Here is a 21,167-nt window from a genome sequence, read left to right on the forward strand (position 1 = left end):
GCCATTGAGAGCCAAGGGATCAGAGCATCCTGTCAATCTGCGTATTCACACACTGGCTGTTGTGACACAACTGCACACAATTATGAAAACCCCCATGTTCTGACTGGAGAATGATTTCTGTCAGAGGACAGGGTTGAGTATTCACCGTGCCTAAAAACATATATAAAAATGCAGCTCAGAATCCTCCAGCCAAGGTGTTTTCAAGAAATTTAAAGAAATTACTTGCACCATGTACTAGAGCAATTCTATTGCAAAAAAACCAAATAATTCAGATCATTAATTTTAATGTCATTTATAACTATAACTCTATGTTCATCAATTAACTCATAATGTAAAATACACACCTGCCAAACAGCAAGATTCAATACCATGATGTCACGTTACCGTAATCATAATGTTCATATAGATAATGTGCACACTATGGTTGCCATAGGAACCTCTCAATGCTTTTTTCTGAATTCTCAGTTTATAATCTCAAAATAACACTGCACTAAATGTTAAGTATAAAGTACAATAAATGTCAGGGAAGAAAAAAAATGGTACTGTTTCATTCAGTACCAATTACTGTCAATTCAGAACTGTTTGTTTAATTTTCATGGTCTCAAGTCATTCAGAGCTCCTTTTTTCCTTTGGGAGTTGTTCCATGCCTTGACAAAACTGATATGACTGAGTCTCTAGGACTTCTTATAAATGCAGAGACATGAATTACAAGTTCCATCTCCCAAAGTTCCTCAATACTTGCTTTCTAACATCCCTAAACCCTATCAACACTATTTCTGCTGTTAAATGCTTGACACTGAATATAATGTCCCAGATAGAGACATATCAAAATCACACTATATTTTGGTTAATGCAGCACAAAATTTATTGCAACTGTTTCTAACAAGACATGATGCATTTTGTCACATCGCAAGCTATATTTAATACTGCATTTCTGATTTTTTCCTGTGTTAAATAAATCTGCATTTTCCAGGATAAATCTCAATTTCTTTGGTTTTACTTGCTGCGTTGTGCTTTTTCACCTGTTCCTCTTTGTTTTATAATTTTATTTCATTCAGACCATGTCAATATACATCTTCAGATCCTATGAATACTTGATGAATGAAAGCAAGAATGTTGCTGCTTCCACCTCTATTTTTCATGGCATGCAAGATAAAACTTTGACTTTCGATGTTGATTGGAAGTATAGATACTTAAATTCCATCTATACTAAGTCATGTCTTTTGAACTGGGTGGGGCACAGAATTATTACATCTCTTCTACATCTCCTGAGATTAACACTTGGACACAGTTCAAGTTACAAGTGAAATGAGTTGGGTGGTCTCAGGAAAATTTATTATGAACAGCATTGCTCATCTGAAAATTGTACCAAACTGTGAACATCTGTTACTCTTCTAAAGAAACAGAATCTGGAGTACATTAATATTGGGCTCACTGAAACAATCATGGCAAAAAAGAAGCTCTAACATAACAGTTTAAATGCATAGCTAAATTATGAAAGACGGACACCGGGTCATTATCACGCATTAAGTTACTATAGTTTGCACAGTTCATATGGAATTTATTGAAAAAATGTGATTACCTTTTTCTCCCCAAATTCATCAGGAAAACTCTTAACAAAGAAGGATGTGACCATCGGACCTGTTCTGCTTTGCTTTCTGCCATTTGAGTGACACAGCAGATCCACCAACCCAAGGGCAGCTCTCTCACTTTGCTTCATCCCATCTCCTACAACTGGGTTTTCCAAGAAGGTTTTGACAAAAAAGAAGTGATTGGCAGACCATCGCTTTCAGTTGTCCCTTGGAACTTCAAGCCATTGAATGCAGAGCATCTCTAAGGCTTCTCTTATCCTTCCCTAATGGCCAAGTGAAATGGTTACGAAAGAATTATTGCCTGTGAGGTTTCTAACTGTGAATGACCCACAATTGGTAGAGCTTGAAAAGCAAGAGTCTAGCACCACTTCACCAATAGTTTTGGTGCGATGTGCACTAAAGCAGAGCAGAGTTCAGTTTCCACATTTACTTTGGCCTCACCTTTTCATTTTCCATTAAGACTGCATGTGATCTATGCTGCTTCTGATCTCATAGAGTGACCCATGACCTTGAAATGCCCTCATTAAAGACAGGATAATTCTGTTCCTAATTTAGGTATCTGAAAGTTGAGACATCTAAATCTATGCATCCTGGGCTCCCTTCATAATCAATGGAGAAAATGAGATTAGTCTTGTAAATCACCTGTTTTATCATATGGGATATCTACAGCAAATAACTTACACCTAGACACCTAACTGTGAGCAAACTGAAGTTAGGTGAGATGAATCCCAGCTTAAGAGATGAGATCAATATTTTCTTCCTAAAAACCTCACTGAGCATACAGTAAAGAAGATCTAAGACTTTGAAACATCACATGGACACAATTGACTTATGAAATGCATATATGTTTTCAGATCTATGGCTATAGTACACTGCTGCAATAGAAGTTGAAATGACAGAAACACCAAGCAGAACTGTACACTCTGGCACACAAATTAACACATATTACAGATACATTTTTCAGTTGAGAAAAAACATAATACTCAGATGAAAGCAAAGCAGATATGACAAGAAATTACTTTCCAGTTAATATATTTCAAAAAAGAAAACAGAGAAGCAATGTCTGTCACACAACTTTATAAAGAAAATTATTAATTCTATGTGACTTAGCTGCAGCAAACTGATTCATAATATAACCAAGATTTCTGCATTTAAAAAAATAGCATTGCAGAAATTAATTGCAGGTATTGGCAGAGTTTAGATAGATATATCTGCAAGTATAAAGAATTCTGCTTTGAAATTATATACTGTTCAATAATTATAATATCTTTTGCTACACGACCATGCTCTACCATCTCAGTCATGAACATAATAATTAAAATGAAAATTTTGATGTTCCAGTTTGGATGTTGACACTCCAGTACGAAACTTACTTGCTTTGCAGCCTGCCTCCTGAGAAGTACTTCAATATAGGAATATTCTGGTTGGGGAAGTGTCAGTATGGCATCTACATCATAATCACATTAACCTATTTTGACTACTAGGTAAAGTCAAACTGACATATAAAGTATAGGCTATGAAATTATTCTCAGTATATCAGCAGAAGTAAGAACATCTGTGGAGTGGTAATGCATAAGATGCATTACGTAGAAGCAACACACACTTGAACTGATACCATTTTGGGTTTCTTCTCTAAAGAACAACAAACAGCTAAGAACAGCTAAGCTCTGTAGGTCAGAGCACGGAATGTCATGGTTTTCATAGCAGGCAACTAGAAGGACTATCCTGGCTTAAGTAGCAACATTCAGAGGACAACTAGTAAGTACTGTTAAGCTGGAGACTTGTGCAAACGAGTGGGAATTATATGGATCTCTTCCCAGTAAAGACTGGAAATCCCTTCCCAGAATCAAATGTATACCAAATGGCAGACAGCAACCACCGGGGCACACCCACATTCAAAATAATCAAGTGCCAGGTCACTGAGGAATTTGTAGGAGGTGCTTTGAATACCTTGCGAACAAGCCAACAAAGCTGAATCAATTGGAACTCAAATACAGATAACTGGCATACACCCACTGTCAGAACATCACCTGTCCAACAGGGACAGTAAAGGTACATTTGCACTGAAACACTGATGGTTTCACATATCTCTGTTAGCTTTAAAGTTGAGGCTATGATGTTTCCTGAGCCGCTTAGTAACCTCACAACTGACTATAATGGGGCAAGATCTGTCTTATTGGTATTGCCAGCATAACCTGAGATAGTAAATTTTAAACTGGTATAGGTATATCTATCTGAGCTCCAGTTACTACAGTGTAAGACATATTTTATATCTTTATGGTTAGATCTCCAGTACAACTAATTTGAAGATTTCGCTTAGTTTTTATTCTTTTTCTTCCTTGTTATTCCTTAACAAAAAAAACTCCATCGTGCAGGTTTGGAAGTGTTTCAAATTCAGGCTAGTCTATCCAGTTCCAGGGAAGGCCAGAGTTCTGCAATGAGGAAGTTGGCTTTGGACAGAGAAACGCAAACAACGAACCTACTGACAGCTCCTTATCAGCTGACCTGTGGTAACACGTGTATGTTTCTTCCCTGCTGAAAAAGCACGGCAGATCATTCAGCCTAAAAAACTCTCAGGGCAACTGTAAGTTATTTAACTTAATAAACTGGATTATTTACAATCATCTGTTCACATATTCAGTAATTTCTTGGCTACCAGGACTCCTGCATGCCTTCTCTGTATTAAATCCAAAGAAGGTAAGGTGTCTTGAAATAGCTACCAGAAAATTCATCCCCTACAAGAGTTCTTCCATGGAGAATCTCTGCTATCTAATGAAGCATAAACTGCCACTGAAGCTGTTCCCTTCCCTGTCAAGGCATTTTGAAGGGACCTCTCTTGTGTGTACTCTCAGACATCAACAAAGGCAAACTCACATGCAATGTTCATGCAGTTAACAGAGGTTAATACAGATCATACCTGCAACTAAGAACACATTTTCTAGGAGCAAATATTAAAAGTTGTCAATGCTTTACGCTCTTTTAGTTTACAGGAAGCATGTGTTCAACACTTTATTTCCACTTATTAATAAGTTCTGTAGATATAGAGAATAAAGATATTTCAAACATTTTCAAGTAAACAAAATCTTCTGAAAACATGACTGCATACATAAACTACCCCTGTAGTTTTATTGTGGGTAAAACTTTCCTTAAAATCTCTAAACAGAGCTATGATCTCAATTTTTACTGGCATAAACCTGAAGTAACTCTACAGGAAAACGGCCAAACTGTTGCAAATTGCAGCACAATTTAGACCAGTTATCCTGGCTAAGAAGTATTATAGACAGTAAATTATTTTCCTTTCTGGTTTAGCATTTCAGTTTTATAGATTTGATTGGTATTGGTTCAATGCGTTATTTTGTTTAAGAATGAGGCAGTAAGATTGCGGCACCACATATAACCACATGACACAAACAGCACCTGTGTACTTAAAAAGATCAGCAAGAACTGAAATCAAGAACATGTGATACCAAATGTTTTGAACAGTGTATAAATCAGAAACACAATATATCCTCAAATCTTGGGTTAGTTTCCACAGTGTAGTCTGAGGTTTCCTTGTACTATTAACTTTTTATTCTGTAAAATAACATTTAATATATAGAGATAAAATCTGCCTATGTTCCAGGATGAGAAAAGGGACTAACAATTTCATAGGGCTGTTCAGTCCTGTGAGGTGAGGTTCACGCTTTGTATCCAGAGCTGGGAGGCAAATAAAATTTAAAACTTACAGTCAAAACAATTTAGGAAGTGAACTCTCCAGAACTTCTATAATCCTACTCAGGAACTCATTTTGGATTGCCAGGAGGTATTACTAAGTGTGTCCACCATTTGGGATAATAAAGCAATAAAATCCCACACTCTTGGTATAGGAGACTTGGGCTGCTTTTCTTCCTCAGCTCTCAGAAGACCACCATAAACTAAAGAGTGAAGGGAAAATCTTCCTCCTGTTACTATGCTATGGTAATGCAGATTTCGTAAAGGACACTAAGCATGCTATGGCCAGCTATACTGGACCCAGCTAGGAAAAGGTCAGTTTGGGTTTCAGCCCACATTAACTGGAGTATCTGTCTTTTACCCAGTTACTGTTTAGCATTAAATGCATGAACATTACAGCAGCAGAACTGGAAATCATATTTCGTAGCATCAACACAGGATCTCAGCATGCCAGTTGGTACACCACTAGGTCCATATGTACTATCTTACCCCATTTTTTAAAATGTGTTGTAAAGTAATGAACAAAAGTAAATGAACATTGTGAAAAATCGTACAGTGAATTGGTGGCTCCGTACTAAAACCCCTGTCCCTTGGGGGGTTCTGAAAGCACATGAGAAAACAGCTTTCTCTAGACTAAGCTCAAAGTACTAACCTTCTGACCCTGACTATCACCAAATCCAGTTCCTAGGATTTGGTGATAAAAGGAAGGCAGGAGAAGAATCTTCAAATTTGTCAAATAGCCACAGGCTGAGAAAACAGATAGATAGGTGCAAGCAAATTCACAGAAGATGAGACTGATAAAAACCTCAAATGCTTAGTCCCTTCCAGCAATCTGGAGTCTAGGGTATCATTGACTCTTACATCTTGGCAGTGCTCTCTTTCATACCACGATGTTTAGTCCCTTGGCTAGTGACAACTTGGAAACTTTTGACAATGCACATATCCTTTGTGAGTTTTCTTGGAAGGTTATTTTATAGCATCCCTTCTCTATATAAATATTATAACTTCTATCTACCAAATGAGGAGAAAAGAATTTTGTATTTGTCACACAGATAAGCACTGCAACAATACAGTACTTCTTGTTATTGCTATATTCCTTTAAAGTAACCTTTTTGGTTTATGCCTTACAGCACCCTTGGGGTGTGGCCCTACATGAACATTGCACATGCTATGATCTGTTTTAAGAAACAGCGTTTAAAGGATGCCAGTAAAAGAGAGTCATAGAATTCCTTGGGAAAATTAGAACCCTCCGGCTTCTTTTAATTAATTTTGCCCCATTTCGGATCTTAATATAAAAACCACACACTAAATGGTATTATTAGCATCCAAATAAGTAATCAAGGTGATATTTTTCCAATGCATAAACGTGTCATGATACCTTCAAACTTGCCAGATCTTATTTGTACAATAGGATTAGCAGCCATTATGTTCTGGACCTATCTCCCTCTTGCTGTACAAATCTGTGAAGCAGACTGAAAATACAGACTATAGTCTCTCTCAATGATGATCTACAGTAATGCTGCAAATGTCATAATTTAGTAGTAGCTTGCTGTATTTTTGGCAGAATATGAAACAAAATATTTCACTAAGACTAAACTTCAATTTTTCAGGCTTTGTAACAAACCACTGCTTTACAACAAATACTGTATCCAGGGGAACTTTAAAATCTAATGCTTTGAAAAGATGACCTCTTGAATGCTTTTAATGAAATCCCTTGATGCTTTGAATCTGTTCTAAAACTGACCAATTTCAAAAACATCCACGGTCTCAAATGTTAAGATGTTCCAAAAACCTGCATTGCTTAAAAATACCAAAGATTTAAGCTCATGAAAAAACATATTAAAAAAAAAAAACTTATGAAAAATTAAGTTCAGACCTAAAACTCCATTTGTCCATAGTAGCTGTACCCTCTGTAACATACTGTAATCTAAGACATTTATTTCAAATTGGAAAACATTTTTTCAAAAGAAAACATTACAGCTTGTTAGAAAAATGTGACCCTTGGGGGAGACAAATTTCTCCAGAAAGATTAGAAAATACCTCTTGTGGAGTTTTCATTAGATCTGAAGTCCAGAAGAACAGAGTGTCAACCCACAATACAGGAAAACTGTAAAAATTTTTCAGTCAGAAAAAAGAATTCCACAGCTAAAAATCACAAATCACTACAAAGGAAGATAATACCTAAGCAGGCAACAATAGATAAAAATGAAAAGTATCTTGACAAGGCAAGTAATTACTTGCTTTAATATGCCCCATAAATGCGTTAGAACAATATTTTGTTATTGCTGGAGAGCTGTAGCACAGCTCAGTACCACGCTGCCTTCACTGCCACATCTGTGCTCATTCTGTCCCCATGGCAATCAGGCCGCTTCCTACTCAGTTCTCTCCCGGCTGAGCTGTTTGGTTCCCCCAAATCTTTTACATGTGAGTCAGAAACACTTACTCATACTTAAAAAAAAATCACCAAGAATTCAGATGGTGCTAACATATTTAAGTGGTGTGTAGGTGTGTTATCTGATGCACACAGTTACAGAGATCACCTCTCTCTGAGTAAGTTTTACATTACAGATAAACTTGATAAACTGCCTGTATGATAGGATTATTATGACCTTTCCCGAACTATGCCCACAAATTAACACCTGCTTATATCATTAGTAACACTCCAAGCCCCTAAGCGGTGTCCAACAGGAAAATACTGTATGTTTTAATTAAAATAATTTAAATCAGAAATATTTTCTTCCTCCTTACACTCAAGACAGCCCTGAGCAAGTGATGAATTTATGGTCTCATATCTCACAACTCTGCCATCACGTTAAACGGAAGCTGTAGATGCCTAGAAAGGAGAGCATCTGTCTCCAGACCCGAGAAGTTCTACAACACTGAATTTTAAGGTCACATTTTATTACATACAGTATAGCCTTCTCCGGTTTGCCTCAGAATATTATGAAAAGTAGGTTGGTTCTCAAAAATAATTAGGGTTGAAATATCCATGCTCCTTCTGACACCTCTGAGGAGATAAAGAAAAGGGGGAGTCTGAGGCTTGCCATGCTGCACCCTTGGTGACGAGGATCCCTCAATTATGGGCAGACCTTTTTCCAGCAGAAGCCGTGCTGACTGAAGAAGCTACTGCCCACAACCTGTCCCCAGCTGCTTATAACTCTCCCTCTGGCAGGGGCCACTGGCCTGCTGAGATGCATGCGTGCATCTGGGGCAGTAAAAATGAATCCAGCGGGCTGAAGTGGTTCAAACAGAAAGTCTCATCTGGGCTGAAACAGGTTAGGAAGTGCTCAGAAGAAGCTGAGCCGGAGAGTGTGACTGTCAGGAGGGCTCGGCAGTCGCTGAGGAATGAACTGGAGACTGCCACTGTCCCAGCCAGTGCAGATGCAATCAGAAAAGAGACCCATTTCCAAGTGTCTTAGTTTTCACACCAAAGCACTACCTGTTCCTGATGTACAGATGAATCTGTCAGGAGAGTTTATTCTCAAAGTTGCCAGAATCGTCTGTTACCCTAATAACACCTGCCACAACTTCACCAATGAGACTGCCGTTCTTCTCATTGTATTTCTGTAAATCTCTTATAAATGTTATCAGCTAGCTGCAAGAATAAGCTTTTGGGACAACTTCCGCTACTAACACATTTTCAGCTCTTTCTCTGAAAAGCTTTAGTGTCTCTGAAGCTGGCATTTTGCAGTAAGACACTGCTGCACGTAGAAGTGGTTGGCTGTTTCTTTCATGAAAAATATTCCATTTTTAAACAAGTCTTAACACTTGGAAAATGAACATTTGGACACAGTTAGGAGGACTGTAGCATCTCCAAGCATTCTATCCACACAAATTATCATCTGTTTCCACAGTTCCTCACCTTCTTAACTGTCGCAGGTCTTATTAAGTTTCAGGAAATAACTGAAGCTTCAGAGATACAGAGATAGCATCAGTGCCTGCTTAAGACTTTGGAGTATCTTTGGCTTGGATCTGTAAAGGACCTTTTACTCGCTTGCTTTAGCAGGTTTGAGCATTTCATAGAGCTTTCACTCAAAAAGATACTACTACTTAGGATGCAAATGCCATTTTGTCCATTCATAGACATGGAAAAGTACACAGAGATAAACTGCCTTTGCCAAATCTAGGAGTAGATTTCCAGTCCCAAATCTCTCATCTTTAGCTTGCCCATAAGACATCTATTTGGCAGCACTGTCTACGATCACTAGAACGCATTTAGCAGAACAGCAACAACTTTAAGGTCTATATCCTGGACACTGGTAGCTTTTGTGGACTAAATTAATGTCATATTTTTGTTGCTCATTAGCTTCTAAAAGTATATCATGCTGCAAAGTTCTCTGTACAGGTGTTCACTGTCTACAGTGCTTACTGCAAGCCATGCATCTGAAAAAGGTTAGAAGAGTATATTTTAGTTTTTAAATGTCTAGTACACACACAACCTCTCGCCAAATTAAATAAATAAATCACATTTTGCCTACACTGAAGGGCCTATATTTTGCCTATATTTATTTGTATGTCAAATCAATAATTCACAGATAATTTGGCCTTAAAGTTGACAGGTATTCATTCTACCAGTTAGGCTCCAATTTGGAATTTTTCGATGGCTACTCAGCATCAAGTAGATGACATGGTCATCAGCTAAACTGTGTCCATGAAGCAAAATAAAGGAAACTTGCAACTTGCCCAAGAGAAAACCTGTAAGTACAAAAGCTAATGTGGATTCTCTTCATCTGAGGACACGCATTTTTCTCAGGAGATCATAAGTTGTGTTTTCATGACACACAGGGGATAAACGATCATTGCAACACTGTTGTAGAGTCTGGGTATAGATATGAATCATTAAGTCCAAGCAATATACTTAGTTGTTTCTTTTGTGTTGTTAAATAAATAAAACCATTTTGAAGCTAGTTGCTTTTTAGGGTCAGGAATACAACATATTGTTTTCAGATGTAAGTTCATACTGATCTCAAAAAAACCTACGTTCCATACAGTAGAATGACACTGAATAAGAATAGGTTATTATGCAAAGCAGGAATGTACATTTTACACCATTCTCTACTCTGATTATAGTCTGATGCCCCATGCTGTTGTGTTTTTTAAGATGTAAGTATTTAGTAATGGTGTATGAGAAGTAAAGCTACACGTCAGAAATATAAATTACTACATTTACCAACTGGCTTTCAACTTAGTATAAAATCCCTCTGTTCCTTACTCCTACAGTAGAGAGATTTAGCAAAACTATTTACTGAGATGGCTTCATATAGCAAAAACATTCAGATTTCTGCTAAACAATGCTTGTTTTGTTGCTTGTTTTCAGAATTCTGCAGCACTAATGGCCCAGTTTATGCCAAGATTAATAACCAACAGTTGTAAATATATTTCAAACAACTGGAGGCTGAAGAGGAAACAGATCGTATCAATGGATTTGTTTGTGAACAGACTTCAATGCAACCATTGTGTGTGGATTACAATTCAGAGGTCATGTTTTTTTATTAGTTATGTTTTGGAAACCATAAATAATGGATTCATTTTAAAGAATTACATGAATTGACCAAATCCACATAATCCTCTAGAAGTTTCCTCCAAGTAACTAGCAAACAACATTCCTTTGAAGTTCATTCATATTTTTCAGGATGATTTTCAACAAGATCTTCTTGACATCAGAAGATGAAAAATGCACTTCTAGAATCCACAATTCAGATATACAGAAAACAGATCAACATTCTGTAATAATCTGTGCTCAAGATGTAATTAACAACTAAAATGGAGAATCTGATTATCAACAATTCATCTACTATCCTCTTTCAGTAGTGCATTGCACAATTTCATAGACTCACAGTATCATAGAATAGTTTAGGTTGGAACGGACCTTTAAAGGTCACCTAGTCCAACCCCCTCTGCAACAAGCAGGGACATTTTCAGCTAGATCAGGTTGCTTACAGCCCCGTCCAACCTGACCTTGAATGTTTTCAGGGATGGTGCATCTGCCACCTCTCTGGGCAACCTGTGCCAGTGTTTCACCACCCTCATGGTAAAAAATTTCTTCCTTATATGTAGTCTAAATCTACCCTCTTTAAGTTTAAAACCATTACCCCTTGTCCTATCACAACAGGCCCTGCTAAAAAGTCTGTCCTCACCTTTCTTGTAAGCCCCCTTTAAGTATTGAAAGACTGCAATAAGGTCTCCCCAGAGCCTTCTCTTCTCCAGGCTGAACAACCCCAACTCTCTCAGCCTGTCCTCATAGGAGAGTTGCTCCAGCCCTCTGGTCTTCTTTGTAGCCCTCCTCTGGACCCCTACAACAGGTCCATGTCCTTCTTATGTTGGGGGCCCAGAGCTGGATGCAGTACTCCAGGTGGGGTCTCAACGCTATTCAAAATAACAGAGTTTATTATAATAGTGTTATTTCTAAATAACAGAGGTTACTGGTCTTCTGTCACTATAGCCCATCCAAGAATAACCAAAGAAATCAAAAAAGTCTTAGGAGAATTATCAGTTTCACTCCTAATTTAGTTCTCCATGTTTTTCAGTGAAAAAACAGCTATGCTATGAGAATACTAATGTTTACTAGAACAGGTAGCAATGCATGTAGAAAGCACACTGGTTTGCTTGGTAAAATTATGTGGTGTTTTTCCTCTCTTCCACCAGCCCCCTCCACAGGTTTCAACGACTCTTAGCATGATTCTTTCAATTTTTAGTTTACATCATCTGTCCACTAAAGAAGTCTTAATTCATATGCATTTACTTGCTTTTCTGCTGACAGCTTGCTAAGAACTTCTCAAGACAGTTGACAGACTCTGCATACTTCCTCTACTCCTCCACTTAGTTTTTCCAATTCCATTTCAAAACTGAGCTTTGGTTTAAAGATGACCTTTAGCATACCCATGGAACAGGATTAGTTGATATTGTTGCATCTATTAGTAGGGGATTAGACTTGATGAGCCAGAACATCCTCTTCTGTCTCAAGCTTTAATTCAACCTTTACCTTTATCAGCCTGTCATAAACTGTCTCTTGCTCACTGAACAAAGAGAAGCTCTAATTACTGTTTGTGAACACTCTACTCTTCTGCTATGGTTCTCATGCTATGCTTTTTTACTAAAACATATCGCATTCAGCCCTTCTCTTCATGACATCCATGTCCTTCTATTCCTTTGTTCACTCTCTCTTTTGGTTCGTCCTCAAACACTATTTCTTGTCCAGTCCTATCCATTAATTTGTAAACGCCCTCATAAAACACCCTCCTGCTTCCTCTGTTGTACCTCCCTCTGGGTTCTTCCTAATTAGTTCTTTAATCTGCTAAAGTTATCGATATCACAAACATATTAAAGAATTTCTGGATCTATGTTTCTTAAGTCTCCTGCTAGTGTCATTTTCTCCTTAGACAACATTCCCAACCCCAACTTCTTCCTCCATTACTTTTCATCCTTAACTTCAATCTATGAAGTTTCTGAAAATAATTTTGAATTCTTCTATCAATCTGAAACTCTCACCTCTTTTCAACTTCAGAGCTCTGATTCCCTGTGGAGGAGCAATCACTACGAAAAAAAAGTAGTACGGTGAAAATTGAACATACTAAATTTTATTAATGAATCCAATTGTAAACTTAAAAATCTCTGCAGTCAATTCCACTGTTTCGAACTTATATTAAAATCCAATGTCTTAGAACTTAATATCTAAGAAGCTGCCAAATTCTATCAGCTCTTACATCAGTGTTTGCAGAATACATTGTTTTCCCCTGAAACTGGGCATGCAGCTTTCCATATCTGCATCGTATTTCACATAAGGGCTGCTCTAGAGCTTCCTTGTCTACCCTCTACACTTATTGCCTCACTACTCTTGAGTTCATTAAAAAAAGTGTATGTTTTCTCTTTTCTGCCTCTTAAAACTCAGAACTGCTGCTTCTCATTCAAATTTCCATCACTGGATTTTATTTTCCTCTCCATTTACTTCCTGACTCTTACCCTTAAGTCTACATGATACCTCCATATCTGTTTATTTCTGAAATCATATTTTCCAACTCTCACCTTGGTGCTTTCTTTTAATTTGCCCGCTGTGTTCAAAGCTTGTAAAGTCACCATACAGCCTCTAATCAAATCCCCATTTAAACCATCTTCTTGTTTTGAGCTCATTTAAATACACAAAATTGAAATGAGAACAAGTATATCATATCACCTGTAAGTCTACAAGAAATGGTATTCTCCAAGAATTGTGTTTCTATGGAGGAAATCTATCCACATATCTTCCACTCATGATTCTTTTCCATTTCATAATTATTTTTAATATCATTCTTACTGATTAAGAAGCCTTAAAAATCTGAGTTATAACAAAAGTATTAAGTGTTTCTTTTCAAATTGTATATTTCTCAATTTACAAATATAAACTTTATTTACAATTAAGCACAGCTAATTTTTTCTTTATTGATCTACATCTGAGCCTGTAAGTTTCTGTCCATACGTGTAAACTCCTTAACTTTCTCTACTGTATCGTTTTAGCATTCTAGTGGAAAAAAAAAACCAAAAAACCAAAACCAAAGAAACAGAAAAATACAGTTTGATTGTTAGAGGAAATAAAAATATGCTTTCAGACAAGGCTGCACCTCCAGTTTCAGTTGCAGGAATTATATTAAAGGTCTAAGAACTAATACTGATGTCTATAGAATTTAAACAGTATAACCACATCATTTTTAGGTTACAGTTTCCTAAGTTGGCTTCCTCTTTGTTTCCTCTAAAAATAATAATCAAATGGTATTTTCCCACATTACCTGTATATATACTAAATTCAGTAATCTGACATGCCAAACTGAGATAATGAAGCAAGACACCACTTGCAAAACATGGGAAAGTTTATCATAAAATGCCCAGGCTTAAGCACACGTCAATACTTTGCAAACCAGATAAAACCATCCTGATTACAAGTACAAGCAGCCACTCATCTCATTAACATCCAGAGAATCTAATGTACTATGCTTTTTTAAAAGAAAACAATTAATTTGTATGAAGAAGTCTAAGAAAGAATTTACATGCTCAACTTCCATCTACTTAATGTCAAAGCAGATCTTAACATACTAATTAAGTGTCGAAATTCTGGAATATGATGACAGGTTTGAAAAACAAACAGCCATGTAAAGCTGGTCATATTTGTAAATCTCCTTTTCCTGTAATCATGTCCATATGCCAGACATCAAAGTACAACATATTCCACTGATACTTTGCAGTTAAGATGTACTTTCACTGTTGCCAAGATCTGACTTTGGGTCACAATTACAGCCCATTTTTGCTACATGATTAAACCATGAAATCTCACTTTAAATTACAACCTCTAAAAATCAACTAACCTTTCAGTATTGAAGTTGGAATGAGACAATTCAAAAATTCCACGAGTTTGAGCTGATATTAGTTGTTGGATTTAAACAGCTGAAGGGGGTAAGGGAGACATATCTGAAGGAAGTACATTGAGAACAGCAGGACTCCCTTTAGGAGAGAAACAAAGAACAGTTAGTAAAAGAAAGCAGGATAAATAACGTGAAAAGAACAGTGTCTATAAAATGAAAAAGGGATAAAAAGAGAGAGCAGTAATAAGTCTTAATAGAAAGTGGAACAGAAAAGGCAAAGGGAAGCAAAGGAGTGGAACTGGTAATGCTCCAAGACATCCTGTAGAGTTTTACCTCTAAAACTGTAATTATTTGCCCCTGATTAAAGTGTAAAACACTGTGAGAGGTACGTTATTACAAAACAAACTGACATGGGGGATTTGGGAGTCTCACATAAGGCTGGGATAAAGAATCACTCAAACTAGTAACAGTGAGTTCCTCAAGTGTTCTGACCACGGCTATGTTGACACAGATACATTCTCTAAAACTGCAACTGGACAGGACACAACAATAACTCAAAAAGCAAAGGATGGCAGGCACCGGTACTGGTACTTTAGCCAGCATTACATTTATGCATATCTCATGGAATGAATCTATCAATATCAATGTAATTTCAAATTTATACTGCAGCATCATTCAGCTTCTCAAGACCAAGCAGATATCAAGTACTGTTCCAAACACTAAATCAAGCACAGCTTCACGCCCTAAATACATGACACCTATTTGGAAGCACTTATAAGAAAAAAAAAAATTAAAATTTATTTTCTAAAAACTAGATGCAAGCACTAGATCTAGAGAAGGTGCTACCTTCCTGCTAAAGCAGGAAGCTAAGATCCAAAGTATGCACAGCCACTAAATGCTAGGATCATCTAGGACTTAGTCTTGATAACTGCATCCTTGCATAACAAAATTTGTATTGCAGTTTCATCTTGATATAACATGTTTTTATTTTATTTCCTAAGCAATGATGTGAACGTTTCCACACTTTTGCGGCATACATCTCCTGCCACTCATTGGTTATGGGTTAGTATGGCTAATAAGAATTGACTTGTCACCAAGGAAAGAAATTTTAGAGCCAGGGTATCTTCACACTGGATAAGAGATAACCCAATAGGATAAACATGTGCATTACCTTTATGCCAGGTGCAAAATAAAAAACAATTTAAGTAATTCCACTATTCGGCAAGCAGTATTGTTGAAGTGCTATCATTACCACACCAAATAAATTGAGTATAGTTTCCATGTGCCTTTATGCAAGACAAACATTATATTTTACTTTATTAATTAGTTCTATAATAGTGCTACATAGCTAGAAATTGTATAAAATTAGTATTGCACATGTCCTTCATAGACCTGACTAATTCTTGAAAGAGAAGTCCCAGGACCCAATCCTAACCAAATGGGTACAAATGGCTCTCTACTTCTCTTCAATGATGGAAAAAATTCAGACTATATTTGTTCAAGTTAGGAAAAGTTTACAGTCACTGGAGTTGGAGCAAAATGCCAACCAACCAACCAACCAGCCTGTGTCTGTGGAAAGGACATAGCGTTATTGTGGGAACTATTGGACTCAGCAAGTTACATTTGGGCTCTGAGAGAAACTGTATTATCGCTCCGTTTATTTAGTGTACTTCCTCAGACACTTCTAGGACAACTTCTAGAAATCCTCCCTCACTATAGAGTATGCACTATAAGGTGAAATATAAATGTATAGCTTATGCAAATAGGAATTTTAATCATGCATTCTAAAAAAAGGCCGGTCATCTCACTGTCACTGCCTCACTGAAACAAATGAATCATTATTGCGTAATTTCCTCTGAAGATAACAGGAAGTCTTGATCCTTACTTCAACACTGGATTTGGTTCAATGGCTTATTTCATTTTCTTATAAAACACTATCATCATCTAGTGGTATATTTTGCTACTATGTAAACTGCATGTTATGAAGATGAAAGCATTTCATTTGCTTAGCATTAAACATTTAAAGTAAGACATAGATTTATCATCTTGCATTTACGCCAAACTATGTGGGAGTGGGAGTGGAAAATGAAGTAACATGAAATAAACTTGACAGAACTGTTGAGGATTTTGAGAACAAACAACATGCCGACATTTTAGATGACGGAAATCTGAATAATTTTCTTTCCAAAAGTGAAGACAGACTGAAAAAATACAGCTTGAGGATGCTTCATATCCTCATTCATACTACCCAAAAAGTATAAAGGGACATGAGCAAATATTTTGAAGAAAAACCCCACAGGTTTTTCAAACAAAAATATTTTTCACACTGTTTTTCTTCTAATTTGAGGGGAAAAAAAATTAATTTCCCATTTGCAAAAGTCCACAATTTATTAGGAACATACAAGCAGAATCTACATAAATAAGTTGTTGACTTACGTGGTAACTTTTCAGTCTAACAAAATCAACTTTCATGGAGATGAACCTTTCTGAATTTCTGCTGAGATTTTTAATGTGCTCCACGAGGTCAGCACAGAACTTGTAGCCACCTTTGAGGACACAGAGAACCACAATATCATTGTCGCCAATGTCTTGCACAATATCTTTGGCCAATCGTTCTGTCCTGGGGCAAAAAAAATAAGGGTAAAATAACATTAGATGCAGATTCTTTAAGTTCATGGTATGCTTTCCATGTGGTTACAAAGAAACCCTATGGTGAGTATCTAGCTTGACTGACAGTCTCTTTAAGTGTCTTTACTCAACTGGTTTTGCATCAAGTTCACAGTAGGCAGATACGAAGTGACGGATGCAAAGTGATAGGCTTTGGAAAATGCTACTCCTACAATATTAATAAAAATATACACAAATACTATAAAGAAATATAGCATAAAAAAATTTTATAAAGAGTGTACATTATCACTATTTCATACAGCAAAAAAGAAGAGTGCAAAGAGCTTAAGTGATTTTTTCAAGTTCACACACGTGAGAATAATCAAGGTTATATTCCAATGAACCTGGAATTGCAGGGTTCCCGTATCTGTCTTCTCTTTGATAATTCTGCATTGCGAACACAATGGGGCAGATGATTGAAACCAAAAGATAGACATTTCTGCCACGTAATAGTACACAAATTTTCAAGATAAAAAGAATAAACATGAATGCTTATCTTAAGTAGCTTTGCTTTCTAAAGAACACGGTAGATGGCATTTCTACACCTAAAACAGGGTACCAGGTCATTTCTAGATGTAAAGCAGGTACTAACAGAAAACCAAACAATGTCAGTTGATGTTTTGAGGAAAACCAGCTCAGTGCATTATTTTCTGTAAACACTTTCACTGGAAATTTCTTTGAGAGCTCTCTGAATTAGATTAGTAGTTTTAATGAGAGTGGACTTCTTGACGGGATGCAATTCATTAAATAAACCTATAATTTATCCCACGCCTTTCATGACTACATTTTTCGTATTTTTTTTCTATACCCACTGTACTATGGGAATCCATTTGCCACTACATGAATACATTGAACTCTAGTGAAATCTACACGTGTGCATGTACCAGAGAAGAATAAGCTCAAAATAGCAGATAATATACTAGTTATGATCAAAAGCTGTTGCTTCCTTTTCACATCTTTGTACTTGTAATGCTCAAGTAAATTCCACATAGCAGTAATTAATGTTTTTTAGATTTGAAAAATAGAAGATATCCTTAGATCATCTTGTTTGACTGAGATACACAATTCCTTTTACTGATGTAAGACTGAAGATTAATAAAAGATTTTCACTCACTTTACTGAAGACTAGTAAGTTAGTCTTTTATCATCTTTTATCAAGGCTGAGAATAATGGGGAAAGCTTCTCACTAAGAAGAAACATTTCTCTGGTGATTTTCACTTTTTTAATCTTGTTCCTCAGATTGTTTGAGGAGCTGAATCTTCCAGAAATTCTAGCATACACAAAAATGTACTAATTTCCATTTCTAAATAAAAATATAGCGTTTTTTTAGCCTGTATTTAATCGCTACCAACAGACAAGAGAATTTACTTAAGTGCTGAGCCTTCTTCCTACATGAAAATTTTGCATGATCACAATAAATTCAGTTCTGCATTCTTTTCCATTAGAACAGAATCAGTCTTTTCAGCCAGAGTAAGAAAAAACAGTGGTGTTCATTCTGCTGGAGTACAAAACCAACACTGGAATTCAATGTTTACTTCAAACAAATTTATATCGAATTCTATGAGAACTGAAGTTGTAACATACTTATTTAAAAAAGAGGAATTAAAAGTCATTTGACTCTAAGAGAGATGAAAAATTAACACAATGGTAACTGAAAAGGCAATGAAAGAAAGCTTGTGTTTAAAAATAAATACAGGAGTCGTAATTCTTCCTTATGATGGATGTTTACAATCTTCTTTCAAGGAGTTCCAACAATTTCAGTACTTGCAACCAACTGTTTAAATGTGGTAGATAGGAAGCTGCAGGTTGAAAATGTCCCATGAAATTCCATTCAGATATTCTCAATAAATACACTGATGAAAATTACCATTTCCATTTTGTAATTTCTTCATAAGATTTTTAACAGTACTTCAAAACAGTAATGGAGCACAAACACTGAGCTGGACTACCAAAAATATCAAAGCACCATCAAATGCCTACACAGAAGGCACACGGGAACTACTACAAGATAAGGAATGAGGGATGTTCAAGCTTTCCAACTGCCACCCTCCAAACCTAGCACGGGGACCCAAACAGTCCACAGTACACTTTTCAGTTGTGCTGAATGGCAGAAGTCAATGGTGTACTCAGGAACCATTAGGTTAATCAGCACTGGTGATTTGTACTGGGGAGTTACCAAAGCTGTATATAACTGAATGTATTTTTTTCTCCTTTTTAAATTAAAAACACAGGATGGTTAGACTACAAGTGGGACATTCAAGTATAACAATATACAAAGCTTTGTACCTGCCCTTTCATTTTCAGTTCAGCTCTCTTGTAATTTACATTCCAATGCCAATTTCACCATATGATCACACTTTCCTTTTTGTGGGACCTCTGTCTCATTCAATGCCCAAATCAGAAATTAGGTGCAAGAAATTAGACAGGGTGTTGCACAGGCAACTACAAGTCCAGCATTTCCTAACCTTCAAGCACTTTTTTACTATCCAAAATAAAGATGTTTTTATAATTGCTAATGTAATATTTTGGGACAAATGTTATATGCACACTGTCTGTGGACAACAGGCTTTATAAAAAACAATAATACTACATTCAAGTGACACATACCTGTCAACAATAATGCCGTGAGGTATGAGCACATATTCCAGATCTCCGTAGTAGTGCTGAGGATAAGTGAACAAATCCAGACTGTAGCCGGGCCAATTGTCTGAAATCTGAACAGCAAATAGTACTGTTAAGAACACTTCATGGTGTTTGACAATATGTAACTGATATAAAATCAGTGTTCGAGTACACTCTATTGGCTGAATTAATCATATGCCATACTCTCTTCCAGTTATAATTTACTATTTCACTATTCCTATTAATTATGTTGCCTCTCAGTATATCTCAGAAATCAAACGCTACAGTTTTTATCCCCACAGAACACGGGAAAATTCACCTGAAATTGCAAACAACTAGACAGAAAGAGGAAATATTCAATAATAAACTAGCGGCAAGTCTAAGTTTCTTATTGCTTTCAAACTTGAAACGCAAATGTAAGATTACCAGTAAGAAGGGATTCTCCAATGGGAGATTCAGACAGTGGGATTAAAAGTCATAAAATCGTACACTAAAATTGCACATTTCTGGTTTAGAGGTATTTTAAGGTCCCACAGAAATAAATAAATATTCTACAGATGAACATAGGGAGAATAAATTATGTGATTTACAGATGGTATCTGTACAAATCAGTGGAAGATTGTACTTCTTGCCAAAGGTGAGGTTCTTAATTTAGGTAAGTCATCAAAGATAAGTGATTACACAATGTTCGCATCTCACCTCACTATCAGCTATTCTGTAAATCCATACATTTACAGGAAAAATATTTCACAGATTTGATATATGTTAGTTTCATTAGTATCAGAGTACAACAATTAGGAGATCCCACAGCATAGTGGCAGTAGAGATTAAGTAGGGTAAAAATCAACCAACAGGTAAAGGCTTCAGAAAGCTACGAAGATGCAAAGTAATCAGCAGAAGAACTAAGCAAACTCCAAATTAACAATTATCACCACTCCTTGTGAAAGACAAGACCTGCAAGTTCACAAGGTATCTTGGAATCATTACAAAGCTTTGCTTCAATATTGGTTCAGGATAAAAAGCGACATTGAATAGGTTTTCTTCACAATTATGGTCCTCAAGTCACATATTGTCTTTCCTCTTTCTACAGTTTGGCCACATGAGTCTTGAGTACAAGGATAAATAGTGAGAAATTTGTCTTTGTGAAATGCACATCTTAATGGCATTTCTGCTAAATATAGCCTTTAAAGGACCATCACTGAAAGTAACCTCTGCCTATGATTTCATGTAGTAGAGCAATAAACCA

General features: G+C 36.5%; 1 protein-coding gene across 1 annotated transcript in view; it reads right to left on the reverse strand.

The window, feature by feature from the left end:
• PRTFDC1 (phosphoribosyl transferase domain containing 1) overlaps positions 1–21,167 on the reverse strand; it is a 46,498-nt gene that overhangs the window by 22,519 nt on the left and 2,812 nt on the right. Inside the window, exons 2-3 of the mRNA XM_074157258.1 lie at positions 19,907–20,013; positions 17,069–17,252 (exon numbers count right to left, since the gene is read on the reverse strand). Coding sequence (XP_074013359.1) covers positions 17,069–17,252; positions 19,907–20,013 — 291 coding nt within the window. The remainder of the gene's footprint in view (positions 1–17,068; positions 17,253–19,906; positions 20,014–21,167) is intronic.

This window comes from Numenius arquata, chromosome 12 (genome assembly GCF_964106895.1).
Source record: "Numenius arquata chromosome 12, bNumArq3.hap1.1, whole genome shotgun sequence".
Taxonomy (NCBI): Eukaryota; Metazoa; Chordata; class Aves; order Charadriiformes; family Scolopacidae; genus Numenius; species Numenius arquata.